Genomic DNA, 27,131 nt, shown 5'->3' with positions numbered 1-27,131 from the left:
TCTTGTTAGAAGAGCCGTGCAACATAGACAACTGAACCCATCAGTTGTTGAAAGAAATGCACAATCAATAAGGCCTCTACTCTAAATACTTATGAGGGAAAGTGGTACATCTTGAGAGACTGGAGCAAAGTCAATAACATTGTCCCTTTGAGTGCCTCTGGATCTGGTATCTCAGTTATACAGGCAGATGCCAGACCTATCTGATGTCAGCACAACCTTCAGATGGATAACCTAGACTCAGAATTCACAGGATTAACCTAGAAATTTTATTTTATAGAAGATTTCAGTTATTTCTTAATCCCAGATGCAAATCACATGAACTCCTGTTGTGCTTTTTGCAACTTAGGACTTTGGGTTATCCTTCATATGAAGAATCCAATTTTCTTCCATCAAAAGTTACCTTAGGTATAGATTATGATTCTTGTAGAATACTTTCCAAATTACATACCTCCATATCCTCCTATCATCTCCACAACATATCCCATTAACGATGTTTCACTAAAATTCAAAATAGCACCACCTGTGTATTTTAAGTGGAGGTAATGAGCAAAAGATATTGTACTTGCCTATTAAATATAGACAGAAATGACAAATTTATGCCTTTGGAAGGTTGGATTTTGGTGGTACTGGGGATTATATTCCTAACAATAATGTGATCGGGTATGTATTGTAGAGAAAATTTGCTTTTGCTTTTCATGATTTGCACAAAGAACTAAATACAGTGCTCACATAGTCTGGTCCCTGGCTGGGCTAGATAAAGTGGGGCACTTGAGGCATTTGTCCAGGCTCCCACTAGCCATGCCTTCTGCCCTCCCCCCATTGCAGCAGATAAAATAATGTGTTTAAGTAAATCTAAACCATCTAATACATAGTCTAATATAATATACACATGTAAAGGACAGTTTAAAGACTGCTTTAAAGTTATTATATCTATGTGTACTGCACTCCCCCCAAAGCCATAATCCAGCCCTGGCTCCTGGCCTGTCTGCATCTACCATGCACATAGTTATTTTAGCATAAAGAACAAGGAACCAGTCTAAATTGCCCCACTGTTTGTAGTACATTGCTATTAAATAATGAGTGTTTCAGCATTTGAGTCAGTTCTTTGTCAGTTTTCAGTGTCAGACCATAAAAAGTTGTCGAAGATGGAATTTTGGTTAGAAGAATCTAAAATTTTCAATTTATTCAAAACATATTATGTATCCAAGCTTGCAGATTTCATACAACCCAAACTCAAGTTTATCAGAACATTTGCATGTCCCATCAGAAGTTTGATAAACAATGTTTGCTTAATGGATGGCTCCTGCAAATCTGTATCAGTCGAGGAATGTTTTGTTTCACATATTTTCAGAGGAGTCTACCAGTTTAAAATAAGATGCCAGATTCAGAAATGAGAAATAATTTTTTTCTTTCCCTTACATGCACATTACAAATTGTGGTATAATCCTCCCCAACCAATCAAAATGTACCTCAGTATGTTCCCATATCTGACCTATATCCTGAGAAGAACCATATCATACTCATTAGCAAAACCCGTTAAACGTTATGTTCCGCAATCAAATTACCACTATCAAGAATTCTTTCAACCGACCTATCAATGAAGATAAAATCGATGAAGAAGAAAAAAACACGCCTCTTTAATGATCAGGGAATCATTGCACCCTCTATCCTCACCCCTACAGTTTTATAATCAGCACATCTGTGCTGTCAGTCAAAGACTGGGGAAAAACAATACTATCTCCAGCCTCAACTAAATCCCACATCATCTGCAAACACAAAAGAATGGGTCAAAAAAAGCACTCACAATAACTAGTCAGCATGGTGAAAATGCTAGCAGAATAAAAGTGGCAGCACTGATGCCTGGTATTATTGGGTCAATCATGTCATATGAGGACAGGTGGCAATTCCATTGACTGGAAGCTCATCATCATAATAGCTGTCATGTTCTTTGCTGTTCTTAGCTATCACATCAGTAAAGAATGTTAATGGTACTGTATTCATAGATGCATGGTGGTCAGTCTCCACCATATGCACTAAGTATTGTATGTGACATCAACTCATCCTTTGCCAGCAATAAATGGATCTCCGCTGCCTTGCACTAAGTGGAACACTTCTAGCTAGTCTTCCTTAGTCGGGCTTTTGATGTACACTTTGTCAATCTCTTCCATGATTTGCGGACTGTTCTCTAGCTGGATGGTTACAGCCACTTTCAGCGATATCTGCTTCTCTCACAGCAGCATGGACTCTATTTGCTCTTATGATTTTGGTTATGGTGTGACTTTGCCTTTACTGGCATGATCCAATTCAATTCCAAAGTCGTTCCAATGGGCTGGTCCTTGATCGGTGCCATTATACTTTCACAAGAGGGTATCAACCTTCACTTCCAGTTGATGTGCAGGTTCTATTAGGTTTCTCCAGGCCCTCTATGTGGTTTCTAGTTTTGCAATTTGGCACAATTCAGCTCTCAAATCACCACCCCCAGTACTTAAGCAAGTGCACATTGGGCCGACTGACTTCTGATAAATCACCCTGTGCAAGTTTTGAAACAAACGATTTCTGCCTAAATGAGCCTTTAAATAATAGGAGTCTCAAAATTCTTTTCCACAGTTTTTGCAAACTCTTAACATGTTAAGGTATATCAGGCACTCTGATATGTCTGGTTGCCATAAATGTAAATGTATATACGGTACATCAAGATATTTAATTGCCATACAAACTCCCTGCCCTCTGATTTTTGTTAACAACTGCTCTTTTGTAAGTGGATGCACACTGAAATGTCACATTTATACATGTTAATGTCTATAGGGTATACCTATATATCTAATTGCTGTACACATAAATGTGTATGGGTCCACCAATGTCTAATTGCCATACACGATAATGCATATACATTAATTTCTACACACACCGACTTTCGACATTTTTGTAGGAAATTAATGTATGCAATGTATGCTTTACTGACCAATATTCTAGCTGGGCCTGTGGCTCTAAAACAGGTGATAATGTACTGACTCAAACATGCTTCAGAAGGTTTCATGCAGATCAGGTCAACATTTTCGATGAGCTTAGTAATAACATATTTACTATGTCAACTTGCCAAAGCTGTGATGACCAGAAAATCGTCACTGTTCCTGATATTGCAATATAAATACACAAAAATACCAAATACAAGATTCCATATCTGAAATAATCATAGCCTACAATGAAGCCACCTGAGGAGTCACTGTGAATCACTGTCGGGGCTCCAACTCTGGCCGCTCGGTGCCATCTATGGATTTTTCCCAAAACAGCGGTTCAATGGAGCAGACACGCACATGGCAGCCCTACCCCACATGCATTTATCAACATCCCATGGCTCTATGCCCACGTCAAGCAGACAAACGCAATTTGATGGGAAAAACAGTTATTCTTGTGAGTGGCAAGGCATTCTGCGACACGTGTACCGTTTCCTACGGAAACGCACATTGAAGGCAACATCCAAGAACTATCAGTGTGGATTTTAGACGAAAAACAACAGCCAGTTAATGTACTGAAATGCATTACCACCTTTGATATTACACACTAGTGCCTGGCTATTATAAGTCTACTCTGGCCACTGCAAGCACCAAACATCAATGTGGATGAATTTATACACAATAAATGTAGCTGGTATATTTCTTTATTTTTTTTCATGATGAAAAGGTCAATGGATTCAAATGGTAAAGTGGCATTTTGCTGGATGCAATGACTTAAAAGCAAAAACAATTGCATCAGCAAGGAAAAGAGTTCACTATGACCCAATGTTCTTGATGGGTGTAAATTTTAGACTTTGAATGCATTTATCAAGTTTTAAATGTTAAAGTGTATGAGCTGCAGATTACACAAATAAACCTTTCATCGTGCAAGTGTGAAATATAGGTCTCAGTAATTTACTGTTTGGGAATAAAATTAGAACTGTTCAAGATGATTCGACTCATCAGGTGTAAAGACTGCATTTACAATAATTTCAGAGGAATATTGTCTATACAGCTATCTATACCTAAAAAAGTGATTAATTGTCTCATCTATGGTTGATGAGTGAAAATGGAAGTTGCTCCTTGCAGCAGACATGTCCATGTTCAGACAAGGTATGAAAGTAACATTCATATTATTTATACAAAGGCAAGGAGGTCCTTGTAGGACAGCAGCTATTTTATAGAGTGTACTGAAAGACACATTCTACATAGAGAAAGTCGCACTGTATACTGGTGTCCACTTTTATACCAGATGCATAGAAAAATCAAGTCCAAAGTTTGAGCCATACAAAAGTATAAGAAATAAAGTATGACTGATGGGTCTTGCTATCTGGAATGTAAAGATTATCTGTTGATAAATAACAAAGCTCATTTCTTGTTTCAAAGTTTTTAATATTATATCTATTGATGTGGAAATAATAATAAACATTTCAACATTTCCTCCATGTACAAGATTCTTTTTACATACAATGACTTTCTAAAACATTCAATAACACCTAAAACCTGGAGTAATCCTAGTCTTTTGTGCAACATTTTACTACAAAGACAGGACTACAAATGTTTTCATTAACACAGAAGCTGTGACTTCTTGTTTAACAAGTCAACACATGTAATATGACGCTTACAAAGCTCTTCTCACGCTTTTGTACATTTGCATTTCATGATGAGAAAATCCTTTAATAATCTGTACTGTCAACATAAGTTTTTGCAGCCCATGATATTGATGTTTGCATTTATTTTCAAGGGCATAATTTGTTAAGATTTTGCACAAACGTACCCTTTTGTTAATGCCTGAAAGGCTTTCACAGAAATCGCATTTGCGACAAAGACATTATACTGAGAATTCAAATTCATTCTTTGCAGCAAAAACAAAGTCCACGAATAAAGGTAAATTTATCTTGTATTGTTACTTAGTAACTTCAAAAGCAAGAATCATATGAATAGCAATAATGCTTAAGTGTTTTTAAGGGAAACTTTAACCATGCGAATATGTAGGGTAAGAACAAAACTGGTCGAGCTGTAATATCTGGATATAAATCCATTGCTGAAATGTAGACTGATTATAAACCAAAACAACAGATATTGCAAATGGGGAGCACAATATCCAAGTATTTGTGTTGATGTGTTATTGAGAAATGTTACCTCCTACAACATGGTGATTAAATGAATCTTTCCTGCCAATGAATCCCAATTCCATGGCTGAGTGCACTCAACTTGGATTAAATGAATCTTTCCTGCCAATGAATCCAGATTCTACAGCTAAGTGCACTTCTTCATTTAGGTTGAAAAGAAAAATATTATCCCCCAATCTTGATTTATATTTTATCTCGCCAAGTGCTCTTTTTTCCAAAAACAATTTACATAGAGTGACAGGTTTCTGTAATTCTATCAATAAAGTGTAGAAGTGACCTCATGTAAATGACATCACATAAATTTATAGTGCCTTTTCTGAATATTGATGATTTTAGACAAGTGACATCACAGTGTACATGTATTCTCATCTAACCTTAAGTAGGATAGATTTACCAAGTCATTAGTACATTGGGTATTAGTTGTATATACTGGTGAGAAAGGTGTATCCACCATGACTAACACAGGCAAACAATGGCACATACACATCATCATGAGCAAAAATATTCATTGTGCACTAAGATTCTAACACATCACTTGTCAGCATTCACTGAACTTCGTAGTTTCATTGCTTCATGCTTTTCTTACCCTAAGAATGAATTCATTTCTACCCCAAGAATTATGAGAAGAAAATAATAATGCAAACTTTCCAGTGTCAATTTAGTTTATATTAAGTAAACAAACAAGATTCTGGTCTTTCCTGCATTTCAAGCCTGTCCCACTCCTCGAAGATTTTATAAAGGGAAGTAAACAATTTTAACACTGAGGTAAATCTAGGGTCATGGAAGATGAAGGGATGGCTATGAACACTGACACCAAAGTAATTTCTACATAAAGGTTGTGCCATGACAGGCTCTGCAGAAAGTACAATGAGTGAATCAATGGTATTTTATAACATATCAACACATAAATAACTGGGGCAAGGGAGAGAAGTGCTTTGAACAGAAACACACAGCAGTCAGCATGGGGAAGGACTTGAACCCATAACCCATTGAATGTGAGTCTGTAATGCTAACTACATCGATGCCACATGTCATCTTTGTACATGAATATGTATAAAGATTTCAAATTCAATGATAGACACAAGTAGCTTCTTTATCCACTGAATTTGTTTTTGTCACATTCCTAGCTGTTTGCCAAAAATCTGAGCACTGTGGTTTTGTTTTTAACTTGGCATGTGATTGCAATGACGACACTATAGTTTGGAACTTGTGTCAAATCAAATGCATCAACTAACACCTTCCTGAAAAATAAAAACTAACACTAACAAATTAGGTCTCAAATTCTAGTGTTTAATATTCACTAAATTTATGAAACAAAAGAATGGGAATAATAGAATGATTCACATGTATATTAATTCTCCTTTTATCCAATGATTCAGGTAACAGTCAATTATTGTCAAAATGTAGTTCAATAAAGTGACCTCTTACTCATGACAGAGTAAAGAAATAGCCATCATAAATCTCACTGATCCCCGCTCAAATGTATCTATTACAAATGTAAAATTAATATTGCAATTTCACATCAAGTGACCCTGACCTTCATCTATCAACCGCAGACACAACATGAGCTCTCCTTCCTTAAATGTCGTAGACGTATGAAGTTTACAAAACCTGTACCTGGATGACGGAAACAATTTTAGCTTCTGTTCCATTGACCTTAGATTTCTGGGCTTAATAATCAATAGGAAGGTGACTAAACCCAAAAGCAGACTACCTATGAAGCTTGAGAAAACTAGATTCTGGAAATTTGATTCACAATCATTAGGAAACTATCCATGCCCAAGTATAATCCACCAATTAAGTTGAACTAAAATTAAAACAAGGAAATTCGAGATGCCATGCAGAAAGGAAAAATATGCTTTCAGTTCCAGCAAACTTTATCTTGGACCTAGCAGCTCCAAAACAACAGGCTTCTACCTGTAGCCATGGATAAGGCACACATGAGGTCTGAGAAAAAAGACCATAGCGAATAAAAGTTATGTTGTTAGATCCAGGGAACAAAAAAAAAAAAAAATACAATGACATACAAATATCAATGGAACAGAAAAGCTCATAATGCATTGCAATTTCATATGCAATGCTTTACAAATATGTAATATTTAAGAGTACCTTAGAATTACATGATTCTGATAATATCAAAGTCAATGAAAACATTAAAAGTTAATTAACTGCTAGATACCACACTTTTCCTTGTAACTGCAAAATTTATTCATGAATGATGACATTAATGGACAATAATCAAGCTGGACATCGAATATTAAACAGCATATTTAAGTCTGATGTATTTGCCATGGACCTTTCCCAAAACAGAAAGTACTGTGAATTCACTATTTTTATACAGACTTTATCACTGCTGCAAACTAGAATCTGAAATACCCAACCAGCAATGGTCTCATTAAGCCAAAAAGAAAACGGTCCACTCCCCCAGTTTGCAAATTTTTTTGTGCAAAACCACAGAAGTTGATACCATGAAAATATAAATGAATTTAAAACATCATGGGAAAGTATCCTGAGAAAACATGCCACTGTGTCTTGGTGGCATCCCTGCAGTTTTGTAGGTCATATTAGGGTTCATTGTTCCATGATACCAAGTCTCTTTCAAAGAGCCCTCTACAAACTTTGTTTCTGAAATGTGTTTCAGTGACAAACAAAACCAATAGGTCATGCTAGGTTTCATTGTTCCATGATGCCAAATCTCTTTCAAAATGTCCTTTGTAAATTTTGAAATGAGTCTCAGTGACAATCTGATCTTTAATTACAACTTTTTGACAGTCGCATTCAGACCACACTTCAGCTCTATTCTCCAATACTATTCTTAACAAAAATGTCACTCATTTCTCAGTCCTCTGAAACCAGTGCATCGACACAAATGTCTTATTTATGAATCATCCAATATATCATTCTCTTCTCTTCTTCCGATCATAGTCTCGACTTGATCGGGGATCATCTGCAGCTCGTTTCTGGCCTGTTTTAGCTTCTTTCAAGAATTTATCCAGACCAAAAGGATCTTCTTCATCATCTCTTTCAAACTGAACAGGGCCTTCACGATGCCGACTCCTGTCTGTTCCCGAGAATTGCTTGTCTGGAACAAACCTGAAGAAAAAAAATCCCCACATCATACAGGATTAAAACGTATAATCTAACATACTTTTTTAGCAATTTTTTAAAGAACAGGACAGTTGAGTAATTATTAAAATCTGCGCTCTTTTGAGAAAAATATCTAAGATATATTCAGCTAAAAATGTGTTTTATTGCACACATTTTCAAATCTAAACACTTGCCTACATCAGTGTGTCTGTGTGTGGGGATCAGCTGGATAGCAGGCATGATGTGTAGAGTTGAACAAGCTGGATGCTGGGTGAAAACCTGTAACTGACCATACGAGACACACCGTTGACTGGTTTGTGGCTCAAGTGGTGGCTAACATCATGCAACCAATCTTACAGGCACTAAGGCCCTGCATAGGCTTGTGGCTGTGATGTGCATCCATTCTGCTGCTAAATTAAGGAAATACTCTCCCATCCTGTCTTGTAGAAACCAAACTGATAATAAATACATGGAAAATATCATATAATACAATACACTCCACTATATGGTGGATGTATAAAATCTATGACATCTATGTGCAATAGGTAAAATAAAGATTGTCACAGCATTGTGACAAATAAAACTAATATATGAAAGCGTAAGCTGACAGAAACTGACCTGTTTGTATTGATAAGGGTATCAAGATCCTCGCCATACTGGTCTCGGTCTTTGTTCCGTGAGGGACGATATATGTGGCTGGCCAAGTCTTTATCCTGTCTCCAGGCCTTGTCATACACATTGTAAGCTTCGTCATCAGCAAAGCCACTATCCAATCCCTGAAATGGACAGAAATTAAAACTTCAATTATGTTTAAAAAAAATTACTGTGCAACAATTACTATAATAAGTATAACATAATCTTGAAAGTGCAGATTTAAGTGGTCTCTAAGGAGGCAGAAAAGCTAGATAACCTAAAGCAAAACAACATCTGCACTGCACTGACACACATTAATACTCATGCTATAGACAGAATAAAACCCTGCATCAAAGATATGCAAAACAAGTTTGCTACCACTGCATTATGCTAAACTCTTTGATCACTACTTCCTGACTGGAAGAGAAATCTAAAATGTATAAAAACTGAATAGTATATATGGTTTGGCTCAAGAAGAAGAAGTCCATAGCTTAAGTATTTCTCTTAATGTTTTATAATTAATCTCTTCAACATTACAGAATTAACCCAACCTAACACAAAAAGATTGACAAAAAAGATCAAAGGAACATATGAAATGCAACATTTAAAGAAAATATGTGTTAAGAATAAATGTTCAATTAAAACTCTATGATTAGAACCCATCAGTTGTTTTCAAAACTTAAATTACAAAATGCTCAAAAACACATAATAAGTTATTGAATTTCTAATTTTGTCTGCTTATTACATGGCACAAAACAATGCAATTAATAGAGGAATAATAGCATTTTTAGTCAAGGGATTATAAACATTTCAAAGGATACACAGTACAAGGATAAAATTCATTTTATTTATTTTTTCAAAATTCCTTTACCTTGGACTGGTTGAAAAGCCTCTGGTCAAACTGATCTTGTTGGCCAGCTCCTGTATTAGGTAATCCTAGAGCTATCTTCTCACTGATGTCACGCTCTCTATCCCTTTGGAGTCTTGTTCTGCAGGAAAAGAAACCAGTCTTTTAGATGCATATTTCTGACAATCAGAACATGCATATGTGTGTGTGTGCGTGATTGGAATTTTTAACATAGCTATAACAATTTTTCAAATGTAGATCCATGGTCACTTCTTTACCCAGTCCCATTTCAACCCCAAAATCTGAATTATATTTCATCTGATACATGTCATTTCTTTGTGGGAAAGTCAAAAACGTATTCAATTTCTTCGCTGATATCTTGAAATTGATGCTATCCCACAATACCACCATTAGTCATGTGCTCGGAAAAAAATGTACTTGTTCCTTAATATATGCATCTGGGTAAATGAGACTAATTAAGAGTTTTAGACTAGTTCTCAAACCAATTATTTCACAAGATTTTAAATTATCTGCCTTTCCTGTTATGGACATAAATATACAACAAACATAACAGGAAATATGCCTGATTTTTTTATACATCCTAATTTTTTCTAGCAATTCAATATAAAATCATTAATTTTAAGACAAACAAAAATATTGTGACTCACACTTTTCTCGTGAACCTTAATGCCTTCATGCTGTCACACATCATCTCAGGGATCATTAAAACAACTTACTGACTGATATGATTTACTCATTGCCACAGTATCCCATGTGCCATTACTTAAGAATGAACCTGAAAATTTTGTTTTAAAACTTGTGCAAGTATTTCTATAAAGGTATCATAATGCGTTTGGCATTGTATTATTTTACCTAGCATACTTCTGTGGATGCCCAACTTATTTCCATTTCTTTGTGATTTCCAAAATAACTTCTCGCTATACAATCAAAGATCAATTTTCATGGGAAAATATTCCATGTGTTCTGACTATGTATGTATGTGGTTTCTTGGCACATCAGCTATTATGATTATATGTTGCTGAGGATGTTAAGGTATTTAAAAAAACTCACAAATCAAAGATAAAGCAAAGAAAAGAGTAAAATTCTTAAATAGAAAGTCCAATTTATTAATATAAAATGCACTCTATTAAAAAGTCCAAGACCTCAGCTAAGCATCAGCATAGGATGCATCCCAGGTGGAAAAAAAAAAGGCTATCTTCAGTAGTCACCTTGAAATAAATGCAAGCCTGCATAGATGGCTACACTAGGAGTTTATAAACATTGACGGACTGGAAACTCTCACCTATTGTATAATAGTGAGTTTGCTATAGCTTACATCTGAAGTTACCTTATCAAATGCACTTCAGTGTTCCTTACAACAGGTGAATTGTTTGCAATTTTGAAAATTTCAACTACTTAAAACCCTAAAACAAACTGTTCTACACGTAATATCTTTTTCAAAGTTCCAACTACGGAACAAGAACGTAATGCTAATTCAAATAATATCAATTAGGTCCTACAAGAAGCAGCAAAAAAATTATTTGTGTGGAGAAAGGTAACTAAACAGCCTCCAAAATTGCAAGTACTTTCACTATTGACCTATTTCTAGCAAAGCTTAAATGGTAGTTACTAAAAAACTACAATGATGATCCGTTAAGAAATTTCATATAAACTATAGGAATGATTCCATCAGAAATTTCATATAAACTATAGGGATGATTCCATCAGAAATTTCACATAAAACGCAAGGATGGTCTCTTTCGAACTTTCTTACAAACTACAAGGATGACTCCATCAGAACTTTCATATGAACTACAGGGTTGATCACATCAGAACTTCCATATAAACTACAGGTATGGTCTCTTTAGAACTTTCATACAAATTACCGGAATGATCCCTTTAAAACTGAATTAAAAAGTGCAGGGATAAATCCCTTTAGAAATTTCTTTTAAACTACAGAGAATCCCTTTATTGTTATTGTAATAGGGTGTAACGCCATTTTTCAGCACAAGATAAGCTATACATGGCAGCCAGTATAAATGGTGGAGGAAGAACCTGGGAAAACACAGGAAGAACCACCGACCCATGAGAAGCTACTAGCAAGCTTTCTCACGTAACCATATTGGCTAAGTCTGAGACTAGATCCCATGCAGATAGAGGTGAGATGGCAGTGATCCGTTACGGTGAGCGCTTTAGACCACTCAGCCACTCATGGCCCCATAATCCCATTAAAACATTCATAAAAAGGCTAAACACTTGCGTTTATTTGAAAACTATTAACTAATCAAACACTCAGCACAAGCCCTATGCACTCTCCATTCACTCCTGCTTTCATTAGGACACTGCAGTAGTGATTAGGCATTCCCAATCTCTCATGATGCTTAAAGATTTTTTTGTAACAATTGAAATGTAAGATATTTAAAAACCAATTATGCATAGAATAGTTTCCCAACTCTAAACCATTATAATTTATTTTATAGAATTATAAATGATTTTGGCCTAAAATGGACTTTCAGAAGGAAGAACATGAACAATGCAGATCATCTAAAGACATATGAAATATCAAATTGTCAAACCAGCACCTCAAAAGCCTTTCTCATAACTGATGTAGGTGTTTTTGGTTCTTAAAGAACAGCCTGCAGTCGGATTCTGATCATATGTAAATATATGCCATTTGTGATGTTTGGGACGTAACATCAAGTTTAACAAATGGTGGGTCATATATGTTCGCCAGTATACTTGTTGGAGAAAGAGCCCAGGAAAAACCACTGACCCATGGTAGGCTACTAGCAATCTTTCGTACATACCAATATTGCTCAAGCTAAGACCTGAACCCATGCAAACAGGTGAGATGTTATCTGTAAATGCTAGAGCATTAGACCACTCACCCACCTGGGGCTGCTGTTAATATGCATGTGACATATAAATATACGATTAATTGCCGAAGATGCTCTTTCGTTAATAAACCTTCATATTACCTTTTATCTGGGGCTGCTCTGGCAATGTTTCTCTCCCTCTGTCTTTCTTTGTGCCTATCTTTTCTTAATTCATCACGCTCTAAAACCTCCTCCTCGTTATCTAGAAACCACAAAGAAGCACTTCTAGATACATGTTAGTTTATTTATGGTTATATTTTTATAAAGAACTACCAGTTACTAAGACGCATTTAAATTTGCCATAAAGTAAGATGCAACAATAAGTACATTACAATGAATCAAATATATCTTTAGTACAATTAAATTAAATGTGCTCTAAAAACTTTTTTGAAGAATTTAACAGTACTATATTCATATTGTTTTTAAAGTGGGCATTTGCTCTGATGAGTAATTTGCTAATGAAGATGCTTGGCAAATACAATATAACAACAGTGCTGTGCTACAAGTGAGAAATTGTTTGCTTCCAAATTTTCATCCTTAATCTGTATCTTTGAAATTTTGTGTATCCCCCCAAATCAGAAGACAGGTGGATACATTGGATCCTAAGTTACAGAATACAAGATTTTACACATGGCACAAATGCACAATAACTAAAATGTGTTCTTCTTAACTGAGAAAAACCCGCAAACATGTTCATGAAACACTTCTGCCCCACCAGTCGCTGAAATGACCAAAACTCAGAACTCAATCAAGGTGTGACATATGGACAGAATGATCAATGGACAGATGTCCATGGATAACACCATATGCAATAACACTGCTATGATGGGGCATACTGATCCCAGATCCAGCCCTACAAAAACAACTAAAACTTGTTTTTCTGTCTACATCACATAAACAGACGGAAATAACTCTTGCCAATTACTTCTTGACACCACCATGTGTTGCAAGATTTTAAGCTAAGTAAAATACCAGCTGGATGCTCACATGGAAGATAGACTGGGAGGAATTTTAAGTAATATGATCAGTAAAGTTTACTTGAAGAAAGTAGGAGTAGCAATAAGATTTTCACAGTGGCTGTTATGATGGCAACATTGGCATAAAATCAGCACCATTTTTACTTATGACAAACATGATACAACTATTTATTCAAGTGATGTAGTGACTGAAAGATTTTTAAGATGGCCTATTTGGCTGTCTCAGCAGAACCATTTCAACCAACATATATTATAAGATGTCTTCTGGTGAAAACCCATGTTACTATAACTATATTCAGAAGGAGAAGCAATAATAAAAGTTTCAAGCTGGCTGCTGTGATGACCATTTTGATTGTCTGATTGTCCCCATTTTCATTTAGTCTGATTGTCCCCATTTTCATTTAGTACAAAGCAGACACTATACGAAGTCTTTCAACGAAAATCCCATTCTGATGTAACCATCTATTCTGATGAAGCAGTAAGAGCAAACTTTTCCATTTAGGACCAATCAGACATAATAAAAAGTCTTTTGCTCAAACCCCATATTCATACGACTTTCTGTTCAGGAGTAGCAAAAAATAATGCTTTCAAGATGGCAGCCATACTAGATTTCATATCAGCACCATTTTCATTCAATACCAACTAGATCTCACAAATTCAGAAGAAACAGTGATAAGATTTTCAAGATGGATGTTGCAGCAACCATATCTAGTAATGTTTCATGGCAATTCTCCTAGCAGACAGAAAACAAATGATGGACAACAGACAATAGGCCACCCCATAAGCTCATCTGGTCTATGACCTTTAGAGCTAACAACTGTTACATCATTCTGATATTTTTTTCATTTTGTGACATAATTTAGTCTTAAATGGCTTTATTTTCTAAGAGGTCTAAAAAAATTATTTAGGAGAAAATTTTGTTGAAAGTCTTAAATTAACCATATTGAGTGCTGGTAACTGCATGCCAAAACACAGAGCATGTGATGGCATGAATCTTTTATCAAAGGACAGTCAAGGAATATTTGCTTTACCATCTGTTCTCCTTATCCCTGCCCTTTCCTCCCTGGCTTTCATAGCCAGCTGTTTTAGTACTTCTTCCTTCTTCTCCTTCTCCTTCTGGGCCATCTTCTTCTCTATCTGGGCTCTCATCTCCACAGCTTCTCGAGCCTATTAGCAAAATAAAGAACAACATTCACAGGCAGGCAGATCAAGATATGTTGTTATTTTATCAAGAATTATCTAGTATGAAAATCTATTATTACTCTGCAATAGAGATATTAAAATAATTTAATCAGCTCCTTAGACTTCCCAGCAAAAATAAAATCCTCGCTGCTTTATCTTTTGATACAAATTTATGATTCAAACAAAGGTAACAAATTTATATCAAGTTATTCTTATTAACAAAGGGTGTTTTCAAAGTTAATTTTTATAAAAAAATGAAATACTAAGTCGCCAAAGTACTTCAGAAGCAAAGCTTTACTGGACTACACATCAAAAACACGTTTTACTGGACTATGCATCATACAAATTTTACTGGAATATGCATCATACAAGTTTCACTGGACCATTCATCGTTCAAGTTGTACTGGACAAATATCATACAAGTTTTACTGGATTATGCATTGTACAAGTTTTATTTGAATATGCATCATACAAGTTTTATTGATAAGCATCATACAAGTTTTACTGGAATATGCATCATACAAGTTTTACTGGAATATGTATCATACAAGCTGTACTTTACCATGCATCAAACAAGTTTGTCGCTGGACTATGTATCATATAAGTTTTACTGGACTTGGCATCATACAAGCTAGACTAACAAGAAAGATTAGCAGGATGTGATGTCTGATAAGCAAAAGAAATAATGCGGCTTTTCATTTCATACTAAATTTATTTCCCAACATATGAAAATAAGCATATATTTAATTTACTGGTAAGAAAATATGACATTTTGTTCAAACAACCAATAAAGCATGTATATTACAAAGTTTATATATTATTGTTAACCATATATCAACATACATCACATTTAAAGATTCCATAAAATGGTTAGGAAGAATAACAAGGTACATTATGTATAGAATGTGCGGAAGTAACAAGAGTCACTTAGATAAACTTGTGTTCTGCTGGCTGAAAATAATTTGTAGAAATCCATGAAGCCCACTTATCCCTTCTTTTTACTTTTTTTGTTGTTGGGTATTTCAACTGTCTCCGACATTCTTGAAAATACCAACATTCCAAACTTTGTAACGAAAATATTTCCAGGATAATGTGTTCATAAGACAAGTGCAATGCAAGAATCTTTTCATGGTCTTTAAATATACTGATATCAGAGATGATCACCAAGCTCATTTCAGATACTGTCAAGATATACCCACAAACTAATTTGGTTTAAGCTATATTTTGTTTCAAAAACTTAATTTACTAAACTAGCAATCATCAAGGTATACTTCAGATATAACCACAAATTACATTTGATAAAAGATCCAGTCATACTTGTGTATGTAATGTTCACAAGCCATCACAAGAACTTTGACCTAGAAATCAATGTCACAAGTGATGTCTATAAACTTGTTTAAAAGACATGGAAATGCAAAGTCTTGTTAAAATTCATTTGTATAAGTACAAGCCAGTGAAGTTTAAAATATGCAAAGAGGAAATATTGAACATTCTCATTCATGGACCAAATTAAATACTGAAAGAGGTTTATTTGTGCAAACCTAATGCTCATGCCATCATTCATTTGAGTGATGTGATAAGATGCATTTGAAAAAATCTATTGGAGGTTAGATCATCAATATATTCATTCAGGTCTAGCTACACATTGTTACAGTGTTATAATGAAAACCTTATGTTGATACAATCATCCAATCTGCAGAAGCAATTTTCTAGATGACCACCCATTCAGAAGGAGTAACTTTAAGATTCTGAAAATGTTAGGTTTTTGAGGGAGTAAAACTAATTTCAATTATATAATACCTATTATTGCATTGCTATACCAGTTCTTGATACTGGTTCCAGATAAAAGGAGATAATAAACTCTTCCAATTAGTAACTGAAGGTCTAGAATCAAAAGCAACATGATCTCAGTCTGATACCTCAGTTGCCTCCAACGATCAGAATAACTTCCTTTTTTTTTACTTTGGACTTGGACTGAATGGACGTCAGTGCAGTGGGACAGAGCAGGGTATTAGATTATAATATCAGGTAAATACTGTGTGAATATTAGTAATAAATTACCTGCTATTATTGATTTGCTAAATTTCCTAGCCTTTTAGGCAGTAACTCTGGTTGGCAAGGAGAGAATGAATCATACTTAACTGACAAAACATGAATTTCACTCCTCCTCAATGACCTAGGGAGATAAGGAAGATTGCTTAAAGGGTAAAATTCTCAAAGGAAGCTTCACTTAATAGTTGACAAATAATTTTAGATTATGACCAAGAAACACAAGAGCAGTTCCCCCTCAATATTAAAGAGTGTGAGATTGGTCTATGGAGCAAAGTTGCTGATAATTTCCTAAAAGATTTAGATCTGACCCTATAGTGGAGTTCATAGAGAACTTAAAGAATATTGGGGAGGGGTACTCTATTTCCTCTAATGGTGGATACAGAACAATCTATTTCCTTCAAGAAGAAAAGAAAATCTGCAACTGCATTTAAGGGGCTGGGGCAGACAGGATATCAAAGCATTATCTATTGTACTAATTAAAGAAAAGTCTCCATTTGACATTGTAAACCTTAGACGATATTTACCTTTCAAACTTAGTGACGCATTTGGTAATCTTGCTTGAAGACTGGTCCTGGTGGATAGATTTGATACTAGTAACATGTGAAAGTAAAGAATTTGATGATTACTGTGGAAGATGGACCCTCTGTGCTGTGAAAAAGATCTGTCTGCAGCAGCAATCCCCAAGGATAGTAGCTCAATAAGTGTTGATCAATGAACCATGATCACGGGGGCCAAAGGAGCCATCAGAATGATCAGAGACTTGGTTCTGACTTCGAGAAGGAGTTTGGGATTATTCTGAAAAGTGGGAAGGCATAGGCATACAGTTGATCCCATCTCTAGTTGAAGGTATTCACTGCCAATGCCCCTGGTCTGGCACTGGAGAGACTTAAAGAGAGAGAGCTGTTCCAATGGGACAAACCACCACTTCTGCTGCCTGGCCATATCTTCAACACTTATTCTGAGTTAGCTCGCCTCATGCAGAGTAAGGGAATAAGAGAAAGGTCAATTTTTGTGCGTGTTGGACAGCCTCTCCAAACTGGTGAGGATCCTAACATCTAAGATCTCAGTGGTTTTGGACACAGATCTAAAGAAGGAGGCAGTAAACATATATTACTGCCTATTTAAGGTCCATATATCCTCCTCCTTGACATGACTGGTTATTCTTTGGACTAAAATGTGTCAACCAGTATTTTCTCACTCCATGGAGAAGTTTATTTTTATGCATGTGGGAGGATCCATTCCTTCTATGTGTCAATGATCTTACACCTGCAAAAGTAGGCTATTTCCATACCATGCTAAGCCATGGGTTCCACCCTTTCAGAAGTGGCAACCTGCATAAAACTGGAAAATGCAGGTGAACCCTCATATGAACAGAATGAGTGTTCCAGTCATTAGGGGGAAGTAGCAGGTCCTTCATCCTGGTCATTTAGGCACACTGACTTTCTACAAAGTCCCATACTTTGTCAGCCAATGAGAACAAAAAGGACAACTCTCCATGCAGTATTTTTATGACCACATCAAACTAACTTCAAGGCATATGGAATGCTGAAAGAAAATACAACAAAATAAACAAGGAGCCCAACTAAGAAATGGATACTTAATACTTACCCTAACACTGTTTACTGATGGGGGAAACAAATTGAATAAGCTCCATTTTACCTGTAAGGTACTAAAAAGTTAGGACAAGTTGCAACACAAAAATGGATACAACAGTAGAGATGCCAAATGATTTAGCTGACAAAAACACTAAGCACTGAAGAGGCATGTGAGAACTGCACAAAAATCAAAGGAAACAAAGGACAACGTTCTGATTGTTAGAGCTGAGTGAGATCATATATTAATGTATTACTAATTGGGGAATTAAATAATCTCTTTGGACTTGGGGCTAGTACCAGGAAAAGATACAGCAATGCAAACAATTTTCATTCTTTCAATCAGTGACCCTGCCTGTTTATCTTTGGACCACAAATTAACAGGCTTCTTCTTTACCCCCAACACAAGCCATCCACAAACTCTGTTAATTGTAGCTGGTAGAGAATTCAAATTGTTGCAGGGAAACACAACTGCTTAAAGGAGAACATATGCATGGGAAGACATACTGAAGGACATTGTAACATAATATACTCTGCTGTATGGAGGGTGTATAAAAATGAAGATTTTTTTTAATTGTTGGGCTAGCCAAGAATTCTCTTGAGCCTGTAGCTTATAGCAACAGAGGAGCAATAAACAAATAATCAAAACAAAAACAAATCTATTGTCTACTTAACAATTCACTTTCACTATGAAAATATCACAACTTACTTTTCTGTCTGCAATGTAAAGAGCTTCAGCCAGTTTGGCAAAGTTTTCATTAATGTGAACACCCTGGAGACCTCGACCATCTGCAGCCAACCGCTTGTCAAGTGGTATTGTGTAACCCTGGAAAATAATGAAGCTGGTTATTAATACCATTAAAATCAAATAATTTGTCACCCATTCTTCACTTCTTCCATGATAAAACACCTAAAATGTCAATGACAGAAGGAAGGCCAATGCAGTATGGAATTCACAGTATCAAAAAGTGTAAAAATGACAACAATGAAGAACAAAAGTCATCTTGAGATGACATATTCCAACCCTGGTTCCTAGCTTATATCAAGTCTTATTCTAAAAGTACTCAATGGTCCTACTCTTATACTGATTATGGTAGCACCTCATGGTCTAGCACTAATGCTACACTTCGTTTCCACTGCAACAACAAGAAATATGGAATGCAAAAAATTCTCCGTATATGAAATGGCACATCCATGCAACCTGCTTGACATGTGTACCAAGTTTCACTGAAATAACTTGAATAGTTTGAGAGTTATGCTCCAGAAACAGAAATGCTTACGGACACACAGGTACACACATAAAGTGACAGCCATGTCTTCCATATTATATACTGAGCACATAATAAACAGCTTATGATGAGGTAAGAGTCTCTGGTGTAAGTTATATACCCTCTATTGTCATAATTTTTATACTACATCATACTGGTTTCCCTCTCTTGTGGACAGTTTCAGCACTGTGTTAATGTAGGGTGTGTTCCTGGTACTATTAACTGAACAAGAATATTTTCAGGTACTGAAAACAAAATGTGCAAAAAAGTATGCAGTATATATACTATATTCAACTTTTTTAGACACAAAACTTTCTTAAAATCCCAGACACAAACCATAGTCAACTGAATTTTGTAATTACTGTAATAACCAATTATTTTGGTACTATCATGAAACATCTTGTATATACTTTGTTTTGTCCTGAAAAAACATTATTTTATTCTTCCAATAAACAAGTTGTTAAATGACCTTCACAGGAAGACTTAAAAACTAAATGTTAATAAATATATTAAAGCCCTTTAACTGCCTCCAAAATACCTCTGCTTCATACAAATCCTGTACATAACAATAAAGCAATAATGCAATAATGAAACACCGAATTACCTTTGCATTCTTCCAATTTGATATGCAAGGAGGGATCTTCCATTCCTGCTGTTCTTTCACTGTAACCTGTGTGAAAAATAATATTATTATTTCAGAAATGTCAGATTAGCCAAGAGAATATGTGCCAAATATTTTAGTACCAAAGAGAATGATTACATTTTGATGCTGAAATAATAATAACTGTTATTATTATTGTTGTAATTACTGTTATCTCTGTCATGATCATCATTGTCATCATCATCACCATTGCCTTTACATGTATCATAGTTCTAAAGCTACCTCTCCAAAAACAAAATGAAAACATGCTTATTTAATGGCTAGGATTAATATTTAATAGCTGTATGCTAAATACTGAGTGAAAATATACACTAAAGTGTCTGACAAAAAAATCATTAAAGCACCTAGGAAATATGGCCAATGCCTATTAACAATTTTAAAATTTCATGTACTGGTAACAAATGGAACAGGAATTTGATTCAACTGTTGATCTAAATAAGTCCACACGATGTAATTGGATAATGATTGAAAGGTGCAAATAGGTTGCAGATGGGATTGTTAGCTATCCAGTGCAACATCAAAAGGATAGTACCTTCCTGTTTGGAGAATGCATGACAGGTGCTGGTGGTGATGGTGGGCCTCGGGGAATTTTCTTGTTGACCCTGGTATAAATAATGTTCAATACATACAGAAAATGATTCTTATCACATTCCAAGATAATGTCACATCTTTTTCATGTCACTTACGATTCAACAAATTACATATCTCACATTTCAGACTGAAAATCATAAATGTCTACACTAAACAAACCATTATGATTTCATCTCTTTAAAATGTAAAAGCCATGAAATTTAAAATAAGTCATGTCAAACAAGCCAAACTTATATTAATTATAAAAAAATCACAATTCCCATGACATTAAATTCTTTAAGGGAATAAACCTATTAAGAATGAACATGCTGGCAATTTCACTGAAATACTTTAAATTGTTAAACTAAATTTGAACTTTCATACAATTTTGACATCTTTAACAGAAGATCGAATGCTTACGAAACTTTGCTCTAAACAATGAAGAAAATTTCCCAAAGCTAAAAGATTCAATTTATGGATCAACCCAATACAGCTGCTCTCTTCATATCCCCAACTGCAGTGGAAAACTCACTTAAACTTTGGTGGTTCCATAGGATCTTTCTGTGCTTCCACCATTCTGATGATTCTTTGTTTGGCTCCTGAATTAAATGCCAGTCCCTGTTGGGATGGAGTGTACCTTAAAATAAAGCAAAATTTTTATTTTCTCTCAGTGGATTAAGTTTACATACATTGACACCCTGTCTGCAGCAGAAAGTGATCTAATAAAAGGAGTGGTCAATCTTAAGGGTGATCATCCAGATGCAAATAATAATTACATATAATGTATGAAAGCCAAAACTATTTTTTAAATCTTAAAAATATTTTCATCTAAAAATCACAAGCATGTTATGGAATCAGTGTGATAAAATTTCTATTAACTGGAGGTTTTTGTCGTTTCCGCCTGAAATGCAAGTAGGAAAGACATTTTGGGGGGCTATTTCTGAATACATCCTAATACATCGACTTTCAACAGATCTTCCATGAGACTAATGCCTAGTTGTATTAGAAACATAGTTTTCCACTGGTTATTTTGCTTGCGCATGAGCAGAAGGGTAAAAGTTGGAGTTCTTTTTTTCTTTCATTTTTTTTTTTTGCTCAATGGACCCATCATTTTCGTATGGAGACCACTCTTTATTCCAAATGCCCACCTTATCCTAGTTTTTTCTGCAAAGGTTCACCTGTCTGTGTGCAGTTCAGACCAGTCTGCCTTAGATCTGAGGCCAAAAGGTCTAAAATCCATACACAAAATCGGATTCCGACAAGTGAATTTTGGGTGAGAAAAAAAAACGGGTCCAAAAAATTAGGGTTTTCCATGTATTTTGTAGTGCAACTAGAATGTCCAGATTACTTGGTATCATTGAAGATCTATATCTGTCTGCTTTTTTGTAATACCACCTACTTTAGTGTATCTTAAACGACCTTGATGCTGCAGAGCTTGGAAGTAGGGTACAGCCTCATCATGCCTACAGGCAGGATTGGGGCTGAATGAGTTCAAGTTATTTAAAATAATTATGAATAACATCAACCACAGTGCAAAACCTTGATATTCCCACTGCTGTAGGACTGATTACAACAACAAAAAATTGGCAGTCCCAATTCCTATCATTGGGTATTTTTCATTGGAGATGAATATTTTGGAGAATTTTTAACAAAGAATTATAAGGTTTCTGAAGCTGTTTAGTATTTGTTTTTTTTAAATCTGAAACATTTACATGACTAATGCATAGCTGCCAACCTTCCAGGCTCACAATTTGTGAAAATAGGGATAAAAAGTCATGAATTTGGACATGAATTCATGAAAAATACCAGGACAATAACTCCATCCACTCCGACCGTCAATACTACACTATATCAAGTTCGCAAAATAAAAATAAAACACTACATAGATGCAGAAATATTTATTTATCAAGACATGATACTGTGGCAGACTTGAACTTCTTCAACTGCTTGATCGTAAATTTGTTTTCTAAACAGTTCCGACTTCTTGCCTGCTGGTTGATCTTGGGGACTAAAATTGCTGACAAATTTTCTGCAGCTAAGGAAGCCATAAAGTCTGTCTTGTTTTTCCTCACTAAAGAAAATACTCTTTCCCTGTCACTGTTGCTGTGAGGAATGCACAGGAGCTGCAGCATTTTTGGTTTTTCCACGGGAAAATGTGGAAGCGATTTTCAAGTCCGGGAACATTTGTCAGAACAAATGTTTAGCATGGTCTCCAGCTGATTAAAGGTAGATTGTGTTCGACAAAAAAAACTCACAAATAATGCTTCAGCGTTGGTAGCCTGCAGGTCTTCCGCCAATGGCTTAAAATATTCAGAGCTGAAATCTGCGAATTCTTAATTTTCCCAACTTCTGTGTGTTTTTTGCAACTGACATTCTTCCTCACATCGTCTCTGCGATGGCACACTGAGTGCAAAAAGCATGAATGAATATCAATGTTTAAAAGCAGAATGCACAGCCAATTTTTGATATATTCCGAATTAAACTTCACTTTTTGAGTAATACATTTCTGTTTCCTTGGTGGTGAAGACATTTTCAAGATCTTACATGTGATGCTGAACGGTAACTCAAATCAGTGTTTTGACGCATGCGCGGAGCAAAATTCCGGTTAGGCCCCAGTTTCTCTCAAAAGCATTTGTAAAACTACTCTTATATATATAGATTAAAATAGGCTAAAATGCTTGCTACCGGGTAAACTGTACTAATCAGCTGTAGATCTACTAATATCGTGACCAGCAGTACCGGACCGTTTCGGCAACTGCGAATATCAGGACTAGCGCTTCACAGGAAATCGGTTATTTTATTAAAGATTTAAAATAATTGAGGATTGGAAAATTCGTGAATTTTTGGCTTACGGCGTGAATCAATGAATCGCTGAAAAAGTCGTGAAATTCACACCAAATTCGTGAGGGTTGGCAGCTATGCTAATGAAACACGAAATGATTGTTTAAATGTGATCAATCCACCTGCATGACATAAATGTAACTTGTACCTCAAGTCAGCTGTTTCATTAAGAATATTGATAGGAAAAGTAAAGTCTTGTTAATGAAGCCCAAAATTAAGTATGCTTCAGGATAATTGAGATTAACAACCTGTTTCGTTTTACTACAATGAATTATTAATCAAAATGAAACCTTCACTTTCGTGTCAGTTTTCCTTTAACAAAAAAGGTGGAAAGACCTAAAAATGAGACACAGGGCCATTCTGGTAAAACATTATACACCCCTGCAAAAGGCACTTTAAAAATTCAACCAAATCACAACATAAGGTTGGGGGGGCTCCCAACGGAAATTGGGGCAACCAGGCAAAGCTAAATAAAATAGCAAAATCATCTTCGTGCTATTATTTTGGTGTCTTCTGGTGCACTAAAAACTGCTTATATCAAAATATGAGGAAAAGCTTTCCTCAAATTGAGTGTTGTTTAAGATTGCAGTCTTTAAATGAAAGTTGTCCATAATTTTGCCATAAGCAGTAATTTTCAAAAATGATGCAGTACACCAAAGAAACTTAAGTAGTAGCTACATACCTAAGCCGATTTACTTGTCTTAGCAGGTATGATTTCTTTAAACACTGTTTCAAATGACTTTCAAATAAACCCACTGCGAAAGAGCCCATAGTAATCTGTCTGTGACATAGGATGGTGACATCATAATTTTCTTTCATACAATGAAAAACATTATCATAATGCAAATATAAAAATCCCTTGATAATACAGCTAATATTAAATTAAACTCATGCAACCCTTGCAACTTCCAAACTGAGAACTGCACAAATTTCACTGCAGACAACTGAGGCATCTACTGATTTATAAACAGCTGTTTGCTGACTCAAAAATGGTATTAGCAACAATTCAAGGTAGTATGGAAATCACAGGATTGTTCAATTACAGGTATCTGTTAGGATATGTATTACTGTGTACAGAACAATCATGTACAAAGTTAGATCATCTGAAGATGTACCTAATGTACTGAACTGGGGCCTGCTTGTCTGCAGCCTTTACTGGCATAGCAGCTGAGATTTTGTTGGACACCAGTTTTTCTAAGGCCTGTCTGGTCTTCTCTGTTGCATCCATGATTGCCTCCTCATCTGGTCTCTGCAGTTCTGCATCATCTTCATCATACTGCTTGGGAACTAAATCCTGAAACTTGGAGTGGACCACCTGAAAAATATGATTATTACTGCATCAAGGCTGTATGACTCAATCTATGCTGGTGCTAGTGACCACCCAAATCACAAAAAGATGATCAAAATCTGCAACGGATGATTCATTTCAACAGAAACAACTCATCTGACAACAGAAAATTCAGGAGCTGTTTATAAAATCTGTCATCTGAAGATTTGGGGTCTAAAGTTCTTGATGTCTGCTAGTGTATCATATGTTGTATAATCTAAGGGGCTAAATTTCTTAACAAAGAAACATACTATAATGCATCATTCTGCAATGAATCAAAAACTTATATATATTTTGAAACCTTACATTTAACACAGTGATGGGAATTATTACAGGTATTACCTTAGTTAATAATGGGTTATGACTAAAGATGAATTGGAGCCATATCTGCAGCAGAAAATTCCATAGTGCAGCCTTTTTCTAGTACACTAATCACACAAGTTCATGTCAGAATTCTGTGAGGCAAACTTTTGCAGCAAAAAATGCCTCAAGTTCCCCCAAAGTGTATGTGGTGTTGAGAAATTCTATCGTAAAATAGTTGTTGTTGGGTTTAACGCCATTATTCAGCACATGATAGGCTATATACATGGCGGCCAGTATTAATTGTGGAGGAAGAACCCCGTAAAGAACCACCAACCCACAAAAAGCTACTGTTAAGTTTTCTCTCATACCCACATTGGCCGAATCCGAGACTCAAAACCACACAGACAGGTGAGATGGCAGTGATTCGTATAGGAGAGCACTTTAGACCACTCGGCCACCCCATCATAAAATAGGGCTAAATTATACTGAAAACATGTTATTCCTTAGTAGCAAAAAAAATATAATTAAAGCATGGTCTTTCCTAGGATGTGATTGCAGTGGGCAAAATAACCATAAGAGTTATAGCATGTGTGATTGCAGTGGGAAAAATAACACTTAAAGTTATAGCATGGTCAGTACTCCAGAAAGTAACAGAATGGTCTTTTTTATGATGTGCGATTGCAGGATTCAAACTAATTTCTATTACTGTGTTTTTTTGTTTCTTCTTTTTATTTTTGTGACAATTAACTGATTATTATATCAGCAATTACAATTTAATTTAGGAGATTCCTGCCAAAAATTCTGTCATGAAGCTTTAAGTGAACGAATTGCTGTATATCTGGAACTTAATTACAAGTAAATTACTATTCTGTTCAGATTTAAAGATTGATTTCTAGCAAAAGTAAATGAATTTCTTTCATATTTCATTCTGCAAGAGTTGGAAGTTGAGGCTTATAACCCATTTTTGATAGTAACCTATTTTAGGGTTATCTTCATTTGCAAAAAAGTCATGCAACAAATGATGAATCCAACTTTATTAAAATAATCATAAAATTCAATGAACTTATGTTTTCCTTTATATTACTTTTATCAAATGTTTAGAAAAACAGTTCTTTTAATATGTAGTAGTGCTTTAAAAAAATGTAAGAAGATAAACAGTTTTGAGCATCCAAAATTGTAACCTCTATACACTCATTTGTCCCAACTTTCCCACCAAACTTCCCCATTCATGCCTGCAGGACCAATCACTTTGCCCTAACATTTTAGTCCAACATGAACCCTGCACAGCACTGTCTATGAACAGGATTATTAAACTTTATACTGGCCTCAATAACACAATAATCAGAGACACGTGCAAACAAAATCACACCATTTTGATTAATTATCTTGAGTGTGGACACTTGCCTACCACTTTAAAATTGTTTTAGAAAAGCAAAGATTTTCCTGAAAGCAGTATTCTGGAGGGGATTCATTCAGTTAACATTTCCAGCAGGTGACTAAATATATTCATGATTATTCAAACCTGCCATGCTTCCCATATGGAAATGTTCTTCTGCACACACTCACCTTATCTTTGCCATGTCCATATCTAGCAATAGCATCGTACTTGATCTTTCCCTGAGCATCTAACTGTACTGCCAAGGCATTGGATGTAGACTTCTTTTGTCCCATGCCAAGCGGATACTGTACAACAGGAATTTCTGGAAAAGCCCCACCATCTCCAAAATCCTGAAAGGTTACAATATAATCAAAGTCTGGTTTTCATTAAAGGGAAGGAGCATGGAGATTAT

At 35.5% G+C, this 27,131-nt stretch overlaps 1 protein-coding gene across 1 annotated transcript in view; it reads right to left on the bottom strand.

Annotated features, from left to right (window-relative positions):
* Positions 1-4,364: 4,364 nt before the first annotated feature.
* The window catches only part of LOC149805591 (SNW domain-containing protein 1-like), a 30,312-nt gene continuing 7,545 nt past the window's right edge, over positions 4,365-27,131 (bottom strand). Inside the window, exons 4-14 of the mRNA XM_089950225.1 lie at positions 26,908-27,069; positions 24,827-25,026; positions 21,403-21,507; positions 20,833-20,902; positions 20,244-20,309; positions 19,081-19,197; positions 14,577-14,712; positions 12,671-12,770; positions 9,717-9,834; positions 8,831-8,988; positions 4,365-8,218 (exon numbers count right to left, since the gene is read on the bottom strand). Of these exons, the coding sequence (XP_089806351.1) occupies positions 8,023-8,218; positions 8,831-8,988; positions 9,717-9,834; positions 12,671-12,770; positions 14,577-14,712; positions 19,081-19,197; positions 20,244-20,309; positions 20,833-20,902; positions 21,403-21,507; positions 24,827-25,026; positions 26,908-27,069 (1,428 nt within the window). The 3' untranslated portion in view covers positions 4,365-8,022. The remainder of the gene's footprint in view (positions 8,219-8,830; positions 8,989-9,716; positions 9,835-12,670; positions 12,771-14,576; positions 14,713-19,080; positions 19,198-20,243; positions 20,310-20,832; positions 20,903-21,402; positions 21,508-24,826; positions 25,027-26,907; positions 27,070-27,131) is intronic.

Source organism: Sinohyriopsis cumingii, chromosome 2 (assembly GCF_028554795.1).
Source record: "Sinohyriopsis cumingii isolate HCF-2022 chromosome 2, ASM2855479v2, whole genome shotgun sequence".
In the NCBI taxonomy this organism is placed as follows: Eukaryota; Metazoa; Mollusca; class Bivalvia; order Unionida; family Unionidae; genus Sinohyriopsis; species Sinohyriopsis cumingii.
Note: the sequence above shows the minus strand (reverse complement) of the source record. Positions and strands in the feature narration are given on the sequence as shown.